Source organism: Gossypium raimondii, chromosome 9, assembly GCF_025698545.1.
Source record: "Gossypium raimondii isolate GPD5lz chromosome 9, ASM2569854v1, whole genome shotgun sequence".
Classification (NCBI taxonomy): domain Eukaryota; kingdom Viridiplantae; phylum Streptophyta; class Magnoliopsida; order Malvales; family Malvaceae; genus Gossypium; species Gossypium raimondii.
The window spans coordinates 7,675,382-7,698,669 of NC_068573.1; the positions used below are offsets into that span (position 1 = coordinate 7,675,382).

The 23,288-nt window shown below is 33.2% G+C and overlaps 2 protein-coding genes and 1 long non-coding RNA gene across 7 annotated transcripts; 2 read left to right on the forward strand and 1 right to left on the reverse strand.

Moving 5' to 3' along the window:
• Window positions 1-1,173: 1,173 nt before the first annotated feature.
• On the forward strand, window positions 1,174-4,240 carry LOC105798310 (peptidyl-prolyl cis-trans isomerase, chloroplastic). 4 transcript variants are annotated; one of them, XM_052621496.1, is made up of 8 exons: window positions 1,174-1,421; window positions 1,705-1,986; window positions 2,065-2,264; window positions 2,673-2,908; window positions 3,159-3,301; window positions 3,419-3,490; window positions 3,578-3,724; window positions 3,990-4,240. In XM_052621496.1, exons 1-8 carry the CDS (start codon window positions 1,272-1,274, stop codon window positions 4,026-4,028), a joined length of 1,269 nt encoding a protein of 422 aa, XP_052477456.1. In that variant the 5' UTR covers window positions 1,174-1,271; the 3' UTR covers window positions 4,029-4,240. The 4 variants fall into 4 exon arrangements, with proteins under 4 accessions (XP_052477456.1, XP_052477455.1, XP_012483789.1 ...); XM_052621495.1 differs by lacking the exon at window positions 3,990-4,240 and having other exon boundaries at window positions 3,578-3,968; XM_012628335.2 differs by lacking the exon at window positions 3,990-4,240 and having other exon boundaries at window positions 1,708-1,986; window positions 3,578-3,968.
• Window positions 4,241-10,436: 6,196 nt separating this feature from the next.
• On the forward strand, window positions 10,437-15,692 carry LOC105798312 (protein farnesyltransferase subunit beta). 2 transcript variants are annotated; one of them, XM_052621373.1, is made up of 14 exons: window positions 10,437-10,688; window positions 10,761-10,847; window positions 10,940-11,045; window positions 12,150-12,248; window positions 12,399-12,481; window positions 12,558-12,611; window positions 12,792-12,843; window positions 13,034-13,098; window positions 13,770-13,826; window positions 13,995-14,067; window positions 14,179-14,265; window positions 14,342-14,522; window positions 14,631-14,758; window positions 15,231-15,692. In XM_052621373.1, the coding sequence occupies exons 1-14, from the start codon at window positions 10,573-10,575 to the stop codon at window positions 15,465-15,467; spliced, it is 1,425 nt and encodes a 474-aa protein (XP_052477333.1). In that variant the 5' UTR covers window positions 10,437-10,572; the 3' UTR covers window positions 15,468-15,692. The 2 variants fall into 2 exon arrangements, with proteins under 2 accessions (XP_052477333.1, XP_012483791.1); XM_012628337.2 differs by having other exon boundaries at window positions 10,439-10,688; window positions 12,150-12,185.
• A 2,663-nt stretch (window positions 15,693-18,355) lies between these two features.
• On the reverse strand, window positions 18,356-20,915 carry LOC128032402 (uncharacterized). The gene is made up of 3 exons (XR_008188499.1): window positions 20,837-20,915; window positions 20,280-20,365; window positions 18,356-18,546 (listed from the first exon to the last, which is right to left on the reverse strand). It is a non-coding gene; the product is annotated as an uncharacterized LOC128032402 (long non-coding RNA).
• Between the last annotated feature and the right edge of the window lie 2,373 nt (window positions 20,916-23,288).

Consider the following 23,288-nt stretch of genomic DNA (forward strand, 5'->3'; position numbering starts at 1 on the left):
TTCTGATAAAATCGACATATTATGGTGGGCAAATTCAGTGTAGAACATCTCAACTGAGACATCCAAAATTCTTATGGATGACGCACCCTTTTTATTTTTAGCTTAAGATGTAGTCAATTTGTTGTACTTTTTGAAAATTATAAATTTTTTTTGATGAGCAACTTAAATAAACAATTCAAGTTTTAAGTTCTAGTCGAATTGAATTTTACAACTCTAATAATAGATCGACGTGAACACATCTTTGGTTCCTTTTAATTTTGAAAATGAATAAACTGGTCTTTCTCTTAACAAAATTACAAAAAATATTTTTTAAATTTTAAAATATTTACATAAATTTTAAAAATTTAAAGAATATATAAAGAAAGGAAAAATTTTAAAATTTTAAAAAAATAAGTTAACTAATTATCCAAGTTTATCGTACCAAAGTATGTTTTGAAAAAGTTTTAAATATATATGGTTTCAAATTTATGTACTAATGTGAAATTAATTATATTGTAACAAGATTTTAATTTGACTTGTTTAATTTTTAATTTAAACAATTTCACTCGATTCGATATTGACTTGAATTTCATTTTACTCAACTTGATTCGAAAAAAATTCAAATCGAATTAAGATGATAAAATAAGACTTGTTAACTCAAAATTTTTTCACTTGATTCGATCGAACACTCACCCCTAGAAACTAAGGTGTCCACTGTCGATATTAATGACTGATTTTCTTGCCGCAAGTGCTCTCCAAAGAGATAAACGACTAACCATGAAATGTGTTTCATTCCAATGGGTGGGGATTGAACCCCAGATCTTATGGTTAAGGGATAAGGTGAGCAACCAAATTAGAATTTAGTCTCTCTACTTTTCAAATTTCAAAATTCAGGTCTAATCGCTAACAATTTTTTTTTTTAATTTGTTTCTGTGACATTTTGAAATTAAAAGACTATTCACTTGGTAGTCATATAACTAAAAAGATATTATAATTAACCTGAATTTTTAAAAAGAAAGAAAATAATCGTATTAATAGTTGGACTTGAATTTTGAAATCTGAAAAGTAAAGAGACTAAATTCCTAGAAATACAAGTATAGGAGCTAAATTCCTAATTTTTGAAAAGTATAGGGACTATACGCATATTTTTAACCATATTATTAATTGCAGAAGATATAACTGTTTCTGGTAAGAAGTTGTATTTCCCAACAATCTTATCTCTTTCTCCATCTCAACTAAAATCCCCTTTTCTTTTCCCCGTGAAATCTTTGATTTATGGTATAAGTGCTAACATGGCTGCTATTATCTCTTGTAACTCTTACTCTCCTTTAGCTGCCTCTAAATGGATTAACCCAACACTCCCCACTAAAGCTTCAACCTTTCTAACAACTCCCAAATATAATTCCCACAAGCATGTTCAGTGTCAGCTTCAGAATGGGCAGGTTGGGGTTTTTCTCTTGAGTTATAATGGTACCTTTTGATCATTAGTGAAAAGCTAGCATCTTTTTTCTTCTATATGAATTTGATCAAATAATCTGGGTGATGAATGTCAATATAAAGTAGAATACTGAAGTTAATTTCTTTCCTTTTTTCCGAGTAAAGATTGGTTTTTTATGCAATTGACCTGAAATAGATTGTTTGTTTTTCTTTTTTAGCAGAAATGGGTGGTAAAGATTAGTTTTTATGCAATTGATGTAATAAAAATATTGGGGTTTTTTTTTTTAGCAGAAAGGGAGGCCATTTTCCCTGAAGGAATGTGCAATCTCCATTATTTTGGCAGCTGAGTTAATAACTGGAATCCCATCACTTGATGCATATGCAGCTAATCCTCCATTGCCAGATTTATCTGTTTTAATCTCTGGGCCTCCAATAAAAGACCCTGGAGCTTTGTTGAGATATGCATTGCCAATTAACAATAAAGCTGTTAGAGAAGTGCAAAAACCACTTGAAGATATATCCGAGTCTCTCAAGATTGCCGGTGTCAAGGCACTCGATTCCGTCGAGAGAGTAAGTCTCCCTTGCTTTTATTCCAACTCCAAGTTCAATATTTCTATATGCTTTTGGTGATAGTTCATAAAATCTTAGAATGTGAGGCAAGCATCTCGAGCTCTTAAGCAAGGGAAAACGTTAATTATCTCGGGATTAGCCGAAGCAAAGAAGGACCGTGGAGCAGAATTGCTTGACAAGCTGGAAGTCGGGATGGAGGAACTACAACGGATCGTGGAGGATCGGAATAGAGATGCGGTGGCACCTAAACAGAAGGAGCTGCTTCAATATATTGGAGAGTGAGTATCCCAAATCTTTAAAAAAATCTTTTGCTGCTCAGATCATCCATCCGCTAAGAAAGACTCTTGATTCAAAAACTATATAAAGTTTTAAATTCCATCGGTTTTCTGAAACCAACCCGAAAATGATCCATGTAGTGGTAAGTTTTCTAAGCTGCAGATACGTGAAATGCCTTGATTCATAATTCCTTAAAAAATGTATCATACACGAAGCTAGTCTTCTAACAAACTGTTTAGTTTGTTAATTGTAGATATCTGGTCATAATGCCTTAAAAACCGTGTCATACTTTCACCGAACCAGTTAGTAAGGACTTAAAAGTTAAGCCTCTTACAAAATAAACTATTCTCATAGAGATACCTTGTCATTGACTGCAGCTGAGATCTTCCTCGGGAATTGGATTTCTGCAGTGTTGAAGAGGATATGGTAGATGGCTTCCCATATGAAGTACCGGAAGAATATAGGAATATGCCGCTTTTGAAGGGGAGAGCAGCTGTGGATATGAAGGTCAAAGTCAAAGACAACCCGAATCTAGAGGAGTGTGTGTTCCGTATTGTTCTCGATGGGTATAATGCCCCGGTAACAGCTGGGAATTTTGTTGACCTCGTCCAAAGGCACTTCTATGATGGCATGGAAATTCAGAGAGGTAACTCTTGATTCTCCTTTATCGTTCGAATGTTGCTGGTCGCCTTTGGAAGGGAAATTTTCAAAGATTGTTATGTTACCACGTGCTTCATTTGTCATACCACTAACGAAATAGAATGTCGATAGTGTGATAATAGTTGCTGTTCATTACTATAGACATCAAGTTGACATCTACACTAATTACTATTAGTAATCATAGTTCATTTCAAAGATATGTGTAGAATTTAAGTTACCTCTCGGATTTGCTGCAGCGGATGGGTTTGTTGTTCAAACCGGAGATCCTGATGGTCCTGCAGAGGGCTTTGTTGATCCTAGTACCGAGAAAACTCGGACAATACCATTAGAAATCATGGTTGATGGAGAGAAAGCACCTGTATATGAAGCAACACTGGAGGTAAGCTTTCTTTTTCTCTCATATTAGCGTTTCGAGCTAAATGAAACAGAACTTAGTTCAAATCCATGCTTCAAGTTTAACCGGAATTGAAAGAGTTTGCTATTTGTCTCCTGGCAGGAGCTTGGTCTGTACAAGGCTCAAACAAAGCTCCCTTTCAATGCTTTCGGAACCATGGCAATGGCTCGAGAAGTAAGAATTTATTAACTCAATTTTTTCCATCAGTTGTTCTTTGTTGTGCTTCCTTTTCTCTTGACATTCCCTTTCTATTTCCAACAGGAGTTTGAGAATAACTCTGCCTCAAGCCAGATATTCTGGCTATTGAAAGAAAGTGAACTAACACCGAGTAATGCCAATATATTGGATGGTCGATATGCTGTGTTCGGATACGTGACTGAAAATGAGGATTTTTTGGCAGACGTCAAGGTCGGTGATGTTATTGAATCAATTAAACTTGTTTCCGGCCTAGACAATCTAGTCAATCCAAGCTATAAGATTGCTGGTTAGAAGCCATTTTTTGGGTTTAGGAATTGCTTTGTCACTGTCATCCAACTTAATAAGACTGCTAGCTTCATAATTCTAGTATTTATTTCAGCTGAAACTATAATGGATTGTTTTGTATTTTGAGAAAATGCTTAGTTGTTATATAAATCTGTCATTAATAGCGTCATATTTGGTGTTCTTTTATCAGGGAAGATTCGGCATTCTTCCCCAATTGGTCTTCTTCTAAAAACTGAAGTTTCTTAGTGGCTTCTACTATGATGCGCCTAAACCCCATTTCTTGACCAACAGGTTTTAATGCTGCAACAGATTCCGTTGTAACCTTACTGGCATTTCGTTTGAAATTACTTCCCCAACTAACAAACTCATCTCAACGACATAAATGACTTATGCAGTTTGTTATTAATATTAGAATAAATCAGACAATTATAGATTTAACTATTCTAATTGAGTTGACAACCATTTTAAGCAATTGAATACCGGTCATCTATTCAATAAATTTGAGCAATTATAATTAAAATAAAAGATGTATGAATATTAAAGAATAAAGAAGAATTAAGAATAAATTAAATCTCACAAATTCATCAAATTAAACGTCAATTAGTGAGTAAACATGTTTATAGACGAGAAGTTAAGGCTCATGAGAGGTTTATAGCAAGCCTCACATACGATTATCACCCGCCATTACAAATGCTTTGATTTGTTGTCGTTGAGTATTCTCAATTTTACCCTTATATTGTTGATGACTCTTGTCTTTTTATTTATTTATTTGGATCAATATTAAATTTTAAAAAATTGCTACTTAATCATCCTAAATTTATAAAATAGATATATTTACTATGGTGACAGCCTGTTCTTCATATTGGCATATCATGCTCTCAAAGTGCCTAGTTTATCTCTGGCCACATGCATGTATTGTATTATATATATTTATGAAAACAAACGTCATGCATATACGTATATATTGTATTAATAAAAAAAAGATAGTGGTGAATGAAGGAAGACCCACGGAGGGTTCCCATGAAAATGATTTCACATAGGTGTATATATATATATATATATATATATATATATAGTGTTTTTCATTAGACAAGGGAATTTGTGAGGGACTCCCATGAATAGTTACACTCATCGCCTATATTTGTATCATATCTATAATTTTACATGTTATATCTTTATTTCTTTATTCATTACGTAATTTCGAGCCAAGTAGTCTTAACCGGTGGTAGTGATTTGTCGTGGCAGGACCTTACTCTTCATGTAATTTCAGGCTACGAGAGCCACGATAGGGCAATCGATCAACAATTTCTTATCGTAATCCTCCCCATGCATTTGGGAGCTGGATCTATGTAAGCCTTTCACCATATGCGGAAGCAACACCACCATCTTTTTTGCTAGCTCCCCCCATGTGTTTAGGAGCAGTGCCACCTTATTACTTTTCGTAAACGTTCCCCTATGCATCCGGGAGCATGGCCACTTTACCACATTTCATAAGCCTCCCCTAAAGCCATCTTATTACTTTTCGTATGATTCCCCCCATGCGTTTGGGAGCAAGGCCATCTTATTGTCTTCGATAAGCCTTCCTCCATGCAGCTGGGAGTAGGGCCACTTTATTACTTTCTGTAAGCCTTCTCTTATGCGTCTAGGAGCAAGGCTATCTTATTATTTTTCGTAAGCCTCCACCCATGTGTGTAGGAGCAAGGCCACTTTGCCACATTTTGTAAGCCTCCCTCCATGCATTTGGGAGTAGGGCCACTTTACCACCTTCCGTAAATGTCCCCCTATGCATCTGGGAGCAAGGCACTTGGGCTCTTCCATAAACCCTTCGGGCTCTCAGCGGAGGTGAGGCATATCTTCTACATTCAATCTCCTTCGTGAACCTCTGGGCTCTCGGTGAAGGTGAGTCATATCTTTTACATTTAGGTCCATCCGTGAATCCTTTGGGCTTTCAGAATAGGTGAGGTGTATCTTCAACATTCAGGCCCCTCCATGAACCTTTCAGGCTCTCTACGAAAGTGAAGCACATCATCTTCATAAAGATCAAAGTTAAGTTAATGAATAAATTTTATAACTACGAGCATATGCACTTTATTTCTCCAGATCAACCACATTTCCTAACCACTTATCCAATATTACTAGTCAAAAACTTAGGCCAAAAGCTATATTCTCTACCATGATTTATAACAATGAATAATCATTCTACTCGCATTTTAAACAAGCATTTTGTATTTCTTACGCAACGGATAGTACATATTTCTTACGTTTTATATCGCCAACGGATAGTATGCATTTCTTGCGTTTCATATTACCAACAAATGAGTCACATCTCTTACATTTTATATTGCCAACGGATGGCTTGAACTTTATCTATTTTACATTTCTAATAATTGCATCCGCGATATACATACGATACATTCCCACTACATAACTCCAGATCCTTCAATTGACAACTACACCACTCGAGTATACATTATACATTCTCGAATTGTCGAGCTAATAGGCATACTACCCGCTAAATCATATAGCAAAGTTTATACAAGTCAACTATGAATAGAAATACCATTCATAAACACATTGTTAAAAAGGGTACGCATGGATTTCAAAAGCCTTGCCAGGTATCGTATATTCTCGGGTTAACTAGCCAATAGACTGTACCCTCCACCCCGCTACTTTGTTTGCAACGACTACCATCAGCGGGGACAACCTGTAGATAGTCTCGAGGCATAATCACTTTGTAACCTACCTCTTGACTTGAGGGGAACTATTGTTATATCTCTACCTTAATTTGGACCCGTTTGGACCATTTATTGGGCCACCTAGGGCCCATTAAGTAGCATAACTGGGTAGGAACCCTGTTAGGATTTGATAATCTATTTTTAGGTTGTTTGGATAATAAACCTCGTTTATTTAGGGATAGTTATTTGTTTGATTTATTCAAAGTTGTTGAGTCATGGACTCATTTTCTTTCTCTTTTTAGTTGTGATGTATAACTATAAAAAGCCATTTTCTCCTTCAATAATTCACATATTCAATTCTTTTCAAAATTCTCTTTACCTTACATTACCTTACATTTGGTATCAAAGCTTCCTCATGGGACCTGATTAATTTAGAAGCAGCAGCTTTTTACGTGATATTTTTAGGTGATTGAAGATGGCAACAGAAAGTTCATTTGTGCAGTCTGCTGTTCCAAAATTTGATGGACACTATGACCATTGGGCAATGCTCATGGAATTCTTTTTGTAATTAAACGAATATTGGGTCATAGTGGAAAATAGGGTACATGTAGTAGCAGAAGGTAGAGCCCTAAGCAAAGAAGAAATAGGTCGATGATCAGAAGCTGAAAGATTTGAAGGCAAAGAACTACCTAGTTCAAGCATCAGATCATTCAATCCTTGAGACAATCCTTAATAAGGATACATCTAAAAGTATATGAGAATCTATGAAATAGAAATTTCAAGGTGCAACAAGAGTAAAACATGCACATATATAGGCTCTGCGAAAGGAATTTGAGATTCTTGAAATGAAGACTGGTGAATCTGTTAATGAATATTTTGCTCGAACCCTAACAATAGTCAACAAGACGAAAACAAATGGTGAGAACAAGACAGATGCTGAAGTGGTCTCAAAAATTCTGAGATCAATAACTTTCAAGTTTAACTATATTGTGTGTTCCATTGAGAAATCTAAAGATACAAGCATCTTAACTATTGATGAATTACAGAGCAGTTTGTTGGTGCATGAACAACGTATCAACATGAGTTCTTTAGCTGAATAAGCATAGGCGTTGAAGATTTCTTCTAGCGAACAGTTTGGTTCAAGAGGTCGAGGCCGAGGTGGTTACAGAGGAAAATAAAGGGGGAGAGGCAGACAGAGTCTTGATAAAGCCACTGTGGAATGCTACAAATGTCACAAATTAGGACATTTTCAATGGGAATGTTTAAGCAAAGAGGCAAACTATGCAGAAACTCAAGAAGAAACACTGTTGATGGCATTTTTAGATACAAAGGATGTTAATAAAGAGGATGCATGGTTCCTTTATTCGGGATGCAACAATCACATGTGTGGAAAGAAGGAATATTTCGTCAATTATGATAAAAATTATAAAGATACAGTGAAGCTAGACAACAACACAAGCTTGGCTGTAACAAGAAAAGGGCAATGTAAGATTACTAATGGATGGAATGATGCAGATCATCATAGGAGTTTTTTATGTGCCAGAATTGAAGAATAATTTGCTGAGTGTGGGCCAGTTGCGAGAGAAGGGGTTAGTTGTTCTATTTCAACATGATAGATGCAGGGTATATCACTCTAAGAAAGGGTTAATCATGGATACAAAGATGGCTGCAAATCAAATGTTCAAGCTACATGTTGTTATTGCACTACCTGCTTATTTCAACACAACCATAGAATAAAAGGTTCAACAACTCTAGCATTGCAGATATGGGCACTTGAGTTATAAATGTTTGAAAACACTTCAACAGAAGAAGATGGTCAATGGCTTACCAGAACTCAAGTCATCATCAGAGCTTTGCAAGGAATGTATGGCGGGAAAGCAACACAAAGCACCATTTCCAAAGAAAAACACTTGAAGGGCGGCGTAAATTCTTCAATTAATTCATTCTGATATCTATGGGCCAATCAAACTTGCTTCAAATAATGGAAAAAGGTACCTGATTACCTTTATTGATGACTTCAGTAGAAAAACTTGGGTTTATTTTCTAACAGAAAGAGCAGAGGCTTTTGTTATTTTTTAAAATTTTAAAGTTTGTGTTGAGAAAGAATCAAATTTGGTTATCAAATATTTACGATTTGATTGTGGAGGAGAATTTACATCACATGAATTCACAAAATTTTGTGATGACAATGGCATTCAAAGACAATTGGCAGCTGCATATACGCCGCAGCAAAATGAAGTAGCGGAACGCAAGAACAAAACTATTATGAATATGGTACGCAGCATGCTTTTCGCAAAGAAGATTCCAAAAACATTCTGGCTCGAAGTAGTCAATTAGACAATACATCGAAGGCCAACTCTTGCTGTCAAAGATCAGACACCAGAAGAAGCATGGAGCGGAGTCAAACCATCAGTTGAGTATTTTTGTGTTTTTGGTTGTATTTCTCATGTTCATGTGTCTGATTCTAAAAGAACCAAATTAGATAATTAAAGCATGAGGTGCGTTTTATTGGGGGTTAGTAAGGAGTCAAAGCCTTATAGACTTTATAATCCAAAATCAAAAAGAAAATGATAATAAGTAAGGATGTTGTGTTCAAAGAAGATAAGGCATGGGATTGGGATGAAAAGTATGAAAACACTGCTGTGTGTGACTTAGAATGGGGAGATCAGGAAAACGTAATGACTGGAATTAATGAGACTGAAGAGAAAGGCGAATCTGAAGTTGATGCTGACATAGGGAATCCTTCCTCTGATATTTCAACTGGAGATGATGTTTCTAGTACAGATGAAAAGAGAAACATGGCACCACCGGCTTGGATGAGAGATTATGAGACTAGAGAAGGACTTTCTGAAAAAGATAATGAAGCTTATTTGATGATGTCTACAGCTGGCGATCCTGTTCAGTTGAAGAAGCTGGTAAAAGTGGAAAATGGATGAGAGAAATAGATGCAAAAATGGAATCAATAAAGAAAAATAATACATGGAAATTGATAGAATTACCAAAGGGAGCAAAGAAGGTAGGAGTGAAGTGGGTCTATAAAACCAAATTTAAAGAGATTAGAGAGGTGGATAAATACAAGGCTAGATTTGTTATGAAGGGGTATTCACAATGGTATGGAGTAGATTATACTAAAGTATTTGGCCCTATTTCTTGTATAGAAACAATTCGACTGGTTGTAGCATTTGTAACTCAAAGAGGTTGGACTATCTACCAACAAGATGTGAAATCAATGTAAGGCGGATATCTTCGATGGGACAAAGATGCCTGTGATGAAATAAATCTTGTCATTCACTTTGGTTTAGTACTATAGAGTAGTTGAACTCACGTGGGGTTTGGTGACAAAATAGATCACCTTTTTAATAGAAGGGCAGGCGTTTGGAGAGATGGGTAGTCATCTTCCTTGGACAATTACCTTTCGATCGTCCGGTTGCCTAAAATAGGAGATCTGATTTCCTGGCAACTTTTCAGTTGGTAGCAAGTAGAGTGTATCCATCGGGTGGCCTTCCAACCTACCATGTATCCTTGTTCGTGGAGGGAGGTATAACAATATTATTTGCAAATATACTGTAAATTTGAATGATGGATATTAGAATCTGAATTTGCAAAACTAAAAAAGAGTTTATATAATAAATATCTACATTCACTTTAAATATGTAATTGATAATAGTTAGAATATCTAAAATTAAATGTTATTTAAATATTAATATCCCAATTTAATGAGTAAGTATGATAGCCGATAAGTGTTTGATGCATTAATAAAGACATTATACCTTTAAAGAGAGAATACAAGTTTAAACTTTGAAAATAATATTACTATGAGACAATCTCAAACCCCGAATATAGACAATAAAACGGATAAAGAACATATGTTAAGATATTCAAAAATATTTGAACTAAGGAGATGGATAAAAGTAATCTTTTGGTGGAATGACTTCGCATTACTAAATGTCACTGATTATCTTATCTCCGTTACCAAACAGTTAAATTCTCCCTCACTTTATTTTCCTTTTTTTCTTGTCTTTCCGCCTTTTTTTTTCTCTGCAATCAAAGCGAGTTGTCAACTCAGTGTCTCAGATCACCGGCGCCGATTTTGAAACCATGGAATCGTTCAGGAGTTTAACCGTAACTCAGCGGGATCAGATATTGGTTGAGCAACAAGTCTTCGACATATTCAAAACGTTCTACAACCTGCCTCCGAGTTCTCAATCCTTCATGTAAATCCCTAAAGCCCTAAAGTTTAGAAACTTTTATCTGTTTTGGATTTTATATTCGACTTTTTCTGACAGGTTGGAGCTTCAACGAGAAAATCATGTGGAGTACTTAACGAAAGGATTAACAGGGCTCGGTCCTTCTTTCTGCGTATTAGATGCCAAGTAGATCACTTTTTTAGCTGTTTTTTTTTAATCAGTACTTCAATTAATTACAATTCAAAATAAAATTGTAATTTTTATTGTTTAATTTGCAGTCGTCCTTGGATTTGTTATTGGATACTTCATTCGATTGCTTTACTGGACGAGTTTGTAGATCCTGAATTGGAAGATAATACTATTGATTTTCTTAGTCGTTGTCAGGTAGCCAAATTTCTGATATGCATGTGTATATACATATCGATACAACTTGAACATCGTTATAAGTGAAATAATCATCTTAGCATTTGCTATTATTATTAATAATTTGGTTTGAAGAATGGTTTTTGTTACTGAGTTACTGAGGATATGGTCTTAAACACGGCATAAAGAGTTGCATGGCTGATCTCAATGAATTGGAAAATGCTTTGTATGTTCTGATTATCAGTTAGAAGATTAAAACTAGCATTGCAAGTGGATAAGTTGCATTTATTATGCTTTTCTATTCCGATATATTACTACAGAGTATTTTCTTGGTTAGTTGTATGGTTGCCTTATATTGGGAGAAATGCATTACTTAAAGAAGTCTTGTGCTTATGCACATTGATTGATATGCCATGGTGCGTGTGCCCTACTCCATGTTTTACTAGCTTAGATCTTGTGATACAAGCATGAGGAGATAAAACCACACATGCTTCCAATAGGATTTTTGTTTTTGATTAAAATAAGGTTAGGACTTTATAAGAGATTTACTTTGGATAATATTTGTAATTCAGTCGTATCTCTTAAAGTGTATGATTGGTTGAAACATATATTAGGAGTTTAATTTCTTTTAGTTTACTTAGGACTTTGACATATAGATACTTGGTTTGGCCACCATTGTAAGGATGGAGATTTAAGTTTAAAAAACTTCCATCATAAGCCTTTTTCTTGTCATGGTTGAGTAATTCACCCTATTTTTCTCTCCATTATTCGTGTTATTTATTCCCTAACATGTTATCAGGGACAAGTTATCTGTTGTTTGTTACTAGTTATCTAGGAGTGTGGTAGGGAACCTTCTTATTGTTATTGCTAGTCACAAGTTGATTAGAGTTGGTCTAGAATGAACTATCATTCTTGTTTTTCCATGAAAAAAAATGTTTCGTTTTTCTGATTTGCTAAACTTGGAGATTCAGAGTTTTCTGGGGTCTTGGTTACATATCAACCTGGTGCTCCCAGTTGGTGCTGATGGTGCTCAAGCTCATTGCGCACTGGCTAACTATGTTGCTCTTTTCTTTTTCTGAATGGTTATCTGATACTTCTTTGTATATTTGTTCTTATTGCTGACAGGGTCCTAATGGTGGTTATGCTGGTGGACCTGGACAGGCAAGTAAAATTTTGGATATGATCATTGTTAAACTCTTACCTACTATCTTCTGTATGCTAACGGTAATTATTGGAGATGGCCTATTCTCGAATGATTCTTATTTATATGAAACATTCTATTTTGCTATGTGGGTATCCTCTTACCGCCTTTCAAGTTGTATCGCATTTCAATTATATATGAGAGAACTAAATGAATTTAATTTAATTTTCCAGATGCCTCACCTTGCAACAACATATGCTGCAGTCAATTCACTTGTTACTTTGGGTGGTGACAAAGCATTCTCATCAATTAATAGGTGGTCAGGTTATGCAATAATTGAATTTGAAGTTTTTATTGGAAGCTATTTAACAGAAGTTTGCAATTTCCTTCAGAGAAAAACTATACATGTTTTTGCGGCAAATGAAAGATGCCAGTGGGGGATTCAGGTGTGACACATTTCTTCGTCTTTTTTCAAGTTTGAACCCACCTTCTAGTGGATATCATGAAATTTAATTTTGTCTTTGAAGTTGCTTCACTAAGAATGACTTTGTATCTGGAGGTTAATGTTTGTATCTTTTTCCTTGAAACAAGTATTTTTTAAGCATTTTTAATGATTTCTTTCGCAGAATGCATGATGGTGGAGAAATTGATGTTCGAGCATGTTATACAGCCATCTCAGTAAGTATGCAGTATGCTGAAAAGTTAATAATATCACTGTTTTGTTTGGAAAACTCCACTAATTATTATAGATCTAATGTTTCCTTTGGTTGCATATATATAAATATGTTATTGGTTTTTGTTTTTAAATTATGTACCACTGTTTTCAAGGCTATTCTTTGTGATAAGCCAGCCATCTTTTGTTGATCAGGTTGCAAGTCTCCTGAATATTTTGGATGATGAACTTGTTCAAAATGTTGGAAATTACATCTTAAGGTCAGTATCTAGCTTTTACTTTGCTTTGAGGTAGTTATTTAAGGCAGCTAATCCTTTTTCCTCCTTTTTTGTCCTAAATCCATTTTAGGTTTAGTTGGTTTCCATATCTGTTTTCTACGTTTTGTTGCTGTTAGTAAGCACATTTATTTGATGTAGCATGCATAAAAATTGCTAAAGCCTCGTCTTAGGTGCTTCAAGGTTGGAACCTCTACTCATATTTCTCGTTCCCAGGACATCAAGGTGTTTTTATTGTAGTCTTCACTTTCTGTTGTTTCGAATTGTGGTAAACTTGAATGCTTCTCAGGACTGAGTGATGCGCTTTGGTTAGTATGAATATACTGTTATAACCAAGGAAAGCTCTTAGTGTAGCCAATAGCCATGTAGTCTGTCAGTAGTAGTGTTGGCCACTTTGTTTCATTGACCAGGGTCCATCCCTGGCAGCCTTGAATACCAAAAGGAAAAATGAAGACCCTTAGTGTCCCTATTAGTACATGTTGTCGTTCTGCTTCAATGGCATCAAAAGACTTAATCTTCGACATATACTTCAAAATAATATTATGCGATGGGTTGGCCTTGGATTGAGTGCATATTCTTATTGATTACTTGAGCTGTGTCTTGATTCCTATTGTGTCATCCATGTGACTGAAATCGTTTATTGCATCTTTTTGAAGTTGCCAGACTTACGAAGGTGGCATTTCTGGGGAACCTGGTTCTGAAGCTCATGGGGGGTATGTTTTACTCTGCTCTCATCTTTGCATGTGTTTCAAATTATAAAATTATTACTTATCCTTGAAATTTGATTGATTGTTTACTTCCTCATCAATACCATATATGTCGTTTTGGAATTCACAATACTCAATATGAGTCTCCTAAAGTTGTGTTAATTTGTTCATCAGGTACACCTTTTGTGGGTTGGCGACAATGATTTTAATCAATGAGGTCGATCGTCTGGATCTGTCTAGCTTAACTGTAAGACCGTATCATTTCACTTCTTTAAGTTTGTTAGCTTTCTTCGTACTAACTATGATAGCATTCTCTTGTGAGTATATTAATAATAAACATGTACTTTGAGTTCTATAGGATTGGGTTGTTTTCCGACAAGGAGTGGAGGGGGGATTTCAGGGCAGAACTAATAAACTGGTTGACGGTTGTTACTCATTCTGGCAGGTGATTTTTTATTTTTTATCATCTTATTCATGTTTTTATTGAGTTGAAATGAAATATAACCAAGGAAAGTGATCAGGGAGGAATTTTTGCATTACTAAAAAGATTAAATTCTACTAAAGGAGTAAAACCAATACCATTGGGAGATGGAGAAGGTAGTGGTGAAGAAAGTCCGCAAACCACCGCTTCATCAGATGCAGCTGGAGAAGAAGGTTTGAATGAGGATTTATCTCTGGGTGGCAGTCATTCTGAGATTGGAGGTACGCTGGTTTAGCAGTCCCTGATTCAGTTCTGTTTTCATTTTTTTTTTCTCTCTATAATTCATGAGAGTTGTATTTTAATTTTGCTTTTTGTTTTCTTGTTTGCAGATCAAAACAATACGTCATCTCAAGTTAATGTTATCGATATTGATCATAATCATAGCAAGGGGCATGCAAATGTGGAACCTCTTTTCAACAGCTTGGCCCTGCAGCAATACATTCTTTTATGCTCACAGGTTCAGTATTCAAACATGGTTGACTCAATATGCTTCCTTGTTCTTGGTAAAGTTTGAGATTTAGTTTTGTACTTAAAAAGGTAAAAAATTAATAGTATATATATTTTTCAATTTAAAAATATAGTCCAAAACACAATATTTTCGGTCAAAATTTGCTTATACACTTACTGAGTTCATAAGGGTTTACTTTTGAGTTTGGTATGATTACATGGGTGTGTTGATAAAAATTTTGATGGAAAATACTTACCATGTTAATGATTGGATCGGAATTTTTAAATCGAAAAGTAATTTTTTTTTTTTAAAAATTTTAACTACAGGGACTAAATATCATATTTCATTCAAGTAGGACTGGGCCTGGCTGCGTATTTTAAATTTTTTTAATTTGTCAAAACTTATCTCCGAATCAAATTAGACTTCAATATTTGTTGTTCAAATGAGCTGATATCTTTCATACCTCCTGTTTCGGAATCAGGAGCTGAATGGTGGACTGAGAGACAAACCTGGTAAGTCTAGAGACCATTATCATACATGTTACTGTTTAAGCGGCCTTTCTGTGTGTCAACGTAGCTGGTTGGAAGACGAAGATTCTCCACCCTTGCCTCGTGCTGTATTAGGTCCGTATTCAAATCTTCTGGAACCCATTCACCCCCTATATAATGTTGTATTAGATCGTTACCGGGGAGCACACGAGTTTTTTACCAAGTCGTAAGCAGGTCTTTGGACTTCCGAGATTTGCGGGTTCAGAATGTATGATAGATCCTGATTGACAATTAAGTTATGAATATATAAAAGAAACATGTATAATTATGGTTTTTTTTTTCTATTGAAATCAATAATCTCTCTTGTCAAGACGATATTGATAAGTCGATGGATGCTTTACTAAAATCTCAGAAATCAAAGAGGTTTGGTGAATTCGAGAAGGGATTCAGGTCCATTGCATGGATGGAATGTAATAGTATTGATTTATATAGATGTAGACTTTGTTTAGAATGATATGAAAAGCTCAGATTAGATTGGGATTATGGTTAGAAATAGGGTAAACTAAAAAAAATGGTCACTACACTTGTGGTTTTTTTTTGGTTATTGAATTATGAAAAGTTTTATTTTGGTTATTAACGTTATCGATTTATAATGTTTTAGTTATTTGTCTGTTAATGGCCTTTTGCATCTTTAACGGAGAAGTGGGGTGACACATTAATTTAAGACTTAGTATCTAATTTGATTATGAAAACTTTAATTTGATACTTTTACAAACAATAATCCTAAAAAATTATCTAAAAATTTCTACAACTATTAAAAAATCTGAAAATTCATTTTTTTTTTGAAATTACAAAATATTCTTTAAAATTATAATATATAAAAAAATTAAAAATCATTAAAAAGAAGAAAAAGAAAAATCGCTCCAATAATTTAAGAAATGGAATTTGGTTTGATTTGTTTCACAAATGATGAAGGAATCATCCAAGTTCGATCTCGATCCCAAAAACTACCAGATTGGAACGAATGCCTCCCACAGTGCAGCGATGGCGAAAGCAGCTGGTAAAACAAGTTGGCCTCTATAGAAGATGGAACACAGTGCGCTCTTTTCGTTCAATGGAGAAGATGTTGAACACCGACTGCTAGCTTCATGCCACCGTAGCAGAATCCTTTGCCGCTAATGAAATAGTAATCGAGTCCACATCCCTTCCAGTTCCAGCTGTCCAGTTGTGAAGAGGATGATCAGCACTGCATGACTCGTCGTAGTCTGTCTTGTTCACCTCTACCACATTCTGGTCTGGTTCCGATCGTATACAAAAACTGGGGAATAAACAAATACAAACAAACAAGAAAGATGTATGGTTAAGAATTAGGCAGGCTTTAAACCATAAATTGAATCAAATTCAACTCACAGCGCCAAGCTTTTAACATAATGCTTTCATCTCTCAGGTTATGTTATTCAATCTCCAGAGGTGAGGATAGCTCTTCAATGTCTATATTCCAATATGTCTGACATGTTATCATAAAAATGTTTTTATAAAATTTTTAACATAATTATAACTTTAATTTTTTTATAATTTCAAAAAATAAATAATGAATTTTCAGATTTTTTTGATATTTTTAGAATTTTTTTAATAATTTGTAAAAGTACTAAAGTGAATGTTTTAGTTATAGTTTAGGGATCAAATTAGATATTAACCCTTGAATTAATGTGTCACCTCACCATTAAGGCTATAACCACCTTTAACGGACGTGATGAAAATGTTATAAGTTAATAACATTAGTGACCAAAATATAACTTTTCATAGTTCAATAGCAAAAAAAAAAAAAAAGAAATTTTACCAAAATTTAGTGACCAATTTTGTAATTTACCTTTAGAAATATGCTGATAATAATTGTTTGAGAATTTTAAGTTTTAGTATGGGATAAATTTCAAAATTATACAATAATTTTGGTTTTATATGTAATAGTATGCATAAATTTTGATTTTGTGTAATTTTATACATGAAATTTGATTTGATTCAATTCTCATAAATTATTAACGTAATTATTGATATAACATCATTTTATGTTTATATATTGCATTAGAAATAATTATATTTATGCAATATAAAAATAAATTGATGTGTTTATTTAAATGTGTATGATTGAATCAAAATTAAAGTTTCATGTATATAATTACACCAAATTAAAATTTTGTGTATAAGATTACACATAAAATAAAAATTCATGTATAATTTTAAAATTGATCCTTTTTAGTATTGATATAAAATATCATTGCGAAATTTAAAAATTTAAACTTGGAAGAGAGGTTAGAAAGTAAAGAAAAAAAAAGGGGGGGGGTTAATATTACAGGTTCTGATGTCAATGTAAGAACTACCAATAGCACCTCTTCAACCATAAATAAAAAGATAAAGCGTTTCAGCGCATTCGAACTCACGTCTTCCTATTAACAACAATACCCATACCAATCGAGCTAAAACATAATGTAAAACAGTTTTGACATTAATTGACACACAATAAAAAACAAAAGAATTTTAAATTACTTTTTTTATGTAAATTTAATAAAACATTCTTTTATTTTTCCAAAAACACTATCAAAGTTCAAAACTCAAAATGAAATGGCCAATTTACCAATAAAAGCTTAATTTTTTTTATAAATTTACCGAAATGGGCCCAATATTTTATTATTTACCAGAATGGGCCATTTTCCAGCAAATCGCTTCCACGTCACCGCGATGTCAGGGGACGTGCCAAGAAATCGCTGCCACGTCAGCGCGCTTTGCTGACGTAGCGCGTTACGGGGGACGCGATTTGCTCGTTTTTCCCACGTTAGGTTTTTGGATTTTAAGGTTTAGGGTTTTTAAGGTTTTTAGGGTTTTGGAGAAAAAAGTAAACAAATAAGTCGCACCCACGTGTACGCACTTTTGCTACAGTAGGTCCTGAAAAAATAATTTCGAGTTGACGTTTCTGGGCAAATAGTATAAAATCGCTTCTAGTAGGATGCTGTTTGATAAAAATTTATGAAATCGTGTAACACCCCTAACCCGTATCCGTCGCCGAATTAGGGTTACGAGGTATTTTCAAACAAACACAACCATTTTTTTTTTAAAACCAAACTGATCACAAACATGAAAATTAAGTCATTTTCGCATAGCTATTTATAATTTACAAACCAATCTAACTAACATCATACTCAAACCTATACATGCCATAAGATTGAGTTCAAATTTTTAACAAAATACCAAAAGAAGTTGATAGTGTGATAGACTATGTTGATGATCCCCGAGCTCGTAACGCGTCGCCAAAATCTATAAAACAAATGGACAAAAACAATCAAAGTAAGCTTTTATAGCTTAGTAAGTTTATAACATATCTAAAATACATATAAACATTATATGCTTAAAATCAAGTTACATACATAATGTATAATCATTATAAACATATGTATAATCATTATAAACATATGTATAATCATTATATGCTTAAAATCAAGTTACATACATAATCACTAATTGCATAAGAAATTTCCAAATATACTTATCATTTGCATTTCATTAAATGCATGTCTATGATCTTTCAAATACATATGTCAAAAGCTTATATTTTTACTTATCAACTACATGAATCAAATGCACATTTATACTTCTAATCCACATGTGCCGATTTCATACATGTATATTCAACAATTTAAACCGAATGTATATACACATTTACGTAAATATCCGATTGCATATATATATATAATCATATGTTTAATAATTTTATAACCGAATATGTATACATCTTTATTACTGTATACATCCGAATGCACATATATACCAATCACATTATACAATCATTTGTATATATATATATATATAACAACCGCATATCACCATAAGTAATTATAAATTCAACAATCGCATATTACCTAATATACATATGCTTTTAATAATTGTATATACCAAAAGCATACAATTATATTTAACCAATGCAAAACCCGAATGTAGGTGTATACTTACCAAGTATGTAAAGACTGAATGTTTATGTATTCATCAATTTCATATAATCAAAATCATAGATATATCAATTGCATATTCTCACATAATTTGAACAGATTCAACGGCACTTAGCCTGCTAGGTTTTAAAACCTGATTCAGTACACCAGCTCTTAGCCTGCTAGACCTATAGTCCGAAATATATCACCGGCATTAAGCCTGCTAGACGTAAGGTCTGAATTATTTCACCGGCATTAAGCCTGCTAGACGTAAGGTCTGAATTATTTCACCGGCATTAAGCCTGCTAGGAACATAGCCTGAATAACTAAGATACAAAGTTAATCTTTCATATAAATCTTTATAATACACATAGATCTTTCTCAAAAACTATATCTCGATAAGAATTATTTTATATTCAACTCTTCATAGCGTCCTCACATTCAAACCACATATACATATTTCATAACATTAAATTCAACTCAAGAAACTCAATTCCTATTTTCGATTCACATGTATAATTATATGTAATTGTTAACATTAAATTCAGCTCAAAGAAACTTGTATCTTACATTCTAACCTCTTTTATATATATATATATATATATATATATATATATATATATATATATATATATATATATTTCATATCATTTCATTCAATTCAAAACATTGCATCATTTATTTGAACCACATACATACATACAATTTATATCATTAAATTCAACTCAAAGAATTTGTATTACACATTCGAACAATATCATATATTTATATAATTTATGCTATTAACTTCATCTTATTAAACTCAAGCATGCATGATATAACATATACAATATTTGTAAAATAAAATTTCAGCCTACCAATTTCAACTTGTATATCCGACTAACAATAAGAAAATAACAAATCTAACTCAACTTATTAAACTTAAAACATACATTCGGCTAACATGTTTATATAATTCATAAAATCAAATTCAGCTTATAGAACATAAAATTCAGCTTATAGAACATATATATATATATATATATATATTCTAATTTAATGACATATATTTGCTATTAGACTTACCTCGTACGATGGAAAATCGAAGTCGGACGATTATTCGACTAATTTGGCTTTTCCCCGATCTAACTCCGATTTCTTTGGTTCTCGATCTAAATATATTCAAAATAAGATAATTTATTTATTAACACATTCAATTTAATCCAAAAACACATAATTTGGCAAATTACTATTTTGCCCCTAATATTTACACTTTTTGCAATTTACTCCCTATTGCATAAAACACAATTTATACAAAATTTGCCCATAACACACAAAGGCTGAATATTCATGGTTCTCATACAAGTCCACACATTGCATTTATTTCACATTTTAGTCCCCAAAAATTTAATTTCACAATTTAGCCCTATTTACTCAATTTCACTAAAAATTCCAATACAAAACATATTAATCTATCACATATCTTTCATTTTTCATCATCAACTATCACAAAGTCCAAGTATTCATCAATGGAACATTTCAAAATCATCAACAATTCACAAAATTAAAACATGGGTTTTGAAGAACACAAAGCAACGATATCAAAAACGTAAAAATTATTAAAAACCAAACAAAGAACTAACCTCAATCAAGCTTTTATATGACCGAATATAGCTAGGCTTTCTTTCTTTTTCTTTTGTTTACTTTCGGCTAAGGAAGATGACAATAACCTTGAATTTTTCTTTGTTTTTAATTAACATATATTAGTTTGTTTTATTTATTTACCTTATTAACCTTTAATAAATAATTTATATTTCATATAACATAAGGATATAATTGTCCATATCCACCCACTATCATTTCAAATGGTCTAATTGACATTTAAGACCCCATTTTTAAAAGACAACAACAATTAGGTATTTTAGATTTAACCCTAAATTTTTATTTTACACAATTAAACCCTTTTATCAAATTGAACATTCAAGCGATTAAATTTCCACGAATTTTCACACCTATAACTTAACATATAATAGACTCTAAAAATAATATTAAAATATTTTTTTGATTCGAATTTGTGGTTTCGAAACCACAATTCCGATTAGGGTCAAAAACCGGGTTGTTACAAATCGCGCCCTCGTGGACGCGCTTTTGCTACAGTAGGTCCTGGAAGAAATAATTTTGACTTGATGTTTTTGAGCAAATAGTATAAAATCGCTTCTAGCAGGATGCTATTTGAGAAGAATTTGTGAAATTGCGCCCTCGTGGACGCGCTTTTGCTACAGTAGGTCCTGGAAGAAATAATTTTGACTTGACGTTTCTGAGCAAATGGTATAAAATCGCTTCTAGCAGGATGCTATTTGAGAAGAATTTATGCAATCGCGCCCTCGTGGATGCGCTTTTGCTACAGTAGGTCCTGAAAAAATAATTTCGACTTGACGTTTTTGAGCAAATAGTATAAAATCGCTTCTAGCAGGATGCTATTTGAGAAGAATTTGTGAAATCGCGTCCTCGTGGAAGCGCTTTTGCTACAGTAGCATGTTTGGGCTGAGGCTATAAATTAGGCAGAAAATGTTCTCAGAATGCATAAGTCACAGCAGAAACAATTTAGAGAGGCTAAGAAGGTTAGAGTTTCAAATATGAGTGAACGTATTAGTGCTGTTATTTACTACGATGGTGAGGTTTGCCACACCGAGAATTGTGTTGTTTTTTTGTCGGAGAATACGATGCGACTGGTTTTTAACCAGAACATAGATTTGACAGAACTTTATAAAAGAATTAGGCGTAAAATTTTTGGAACGACGCCAATGAAAGTTCTGTCTATTACGTATCGATTCTGTTCACACACGGGGAAAATTGCCCCCTCGTGGACGCGATTTGTTGCCATGTCAGCAAAGCGCGCTGACGTGGCCGCAATTTCCTAGCACGTCCCCTGACATCGCGCTGACGTGGACGCGATTTCTCAGAAAAGGCCCATTCCGGTAAATAATAAAATACCGGGCCCATTTCGGTAATTTTTAAAAAAATTATGCTTTTTTTGGTAAATTGCCCAAATGAAATATGATAAAGATATCTATACTATTATATAGAAAAGGAAGGTCTTACTTGGCACGTGTTTAGTCTATATATATTTTATATTTTATATAATATTGGTCAAATATCACTTTTAGTCCCTCTACTTGACACATGTCTAATCTTTTTTGCATTTTACAGAAAATTGGTCAAATATCACTTTTGGTCCCTCTACTAGGCCTAAAATTAAGATTTAATCTTTATAGTTGAATTTCTTCAATAATTTGCTATAGTTAATAATGTTGATTATTCCGATTAATTTTTTATGTGAATTTTTAAAAACAAAATACTATTCTAACAAAAAAATTGGCATGATAAGCTAGAATAAGTCATTTTAAAAATCCACATTAACTACCAAAATTATTAATTGTGTTAATTATTTCGATTAACTAATGACATGATTTCTCCTCTTTTTAGTTATCATAAGATAATGGTAAAATTACAATTTTGATTTCTCTACTATTCTCACATCTAACATTCATTATTTATATTTTAATTTTACATAGTTTGGTTATTTACTTTTACAATGACATTAATTAGTTCAAATAATTTACATACTTATATGTGACAATTACGTTATTATTTTACTATCATATCTTTTGCATGTTGACAAGTGTCAAAAAATAAAAAAAATTTGTTTGTCGTTGAAAGGCTAAAGGTGATTATTTTCAACAATTTATAAACGTCTTAACAAAAAAAAAAGACTATGAACGTGGCAACGTGGCTTAACTGTATTTTTCTATAGATTATATAACAATGGTCAAGTTTCATTTTTGATCCCTATACTATGCTCAAATTTAAGATTTAATCATTATACTTCAACTTCTTGACATAACTTGGTACCTTGACTTTTACAAGGTCATTGATTAACCTAAATGTTTTATTTTGAATAAAATGATGATGTAATTTTTAAGAGTTGTTAACACCGCTAAACTTATCTATTAAATTCACGTCATTTGTAATTTTTTTGTTACATGATTACCATATGAGTATTTTTTAAAAAATTAAAATTTAATGGTATCGAAA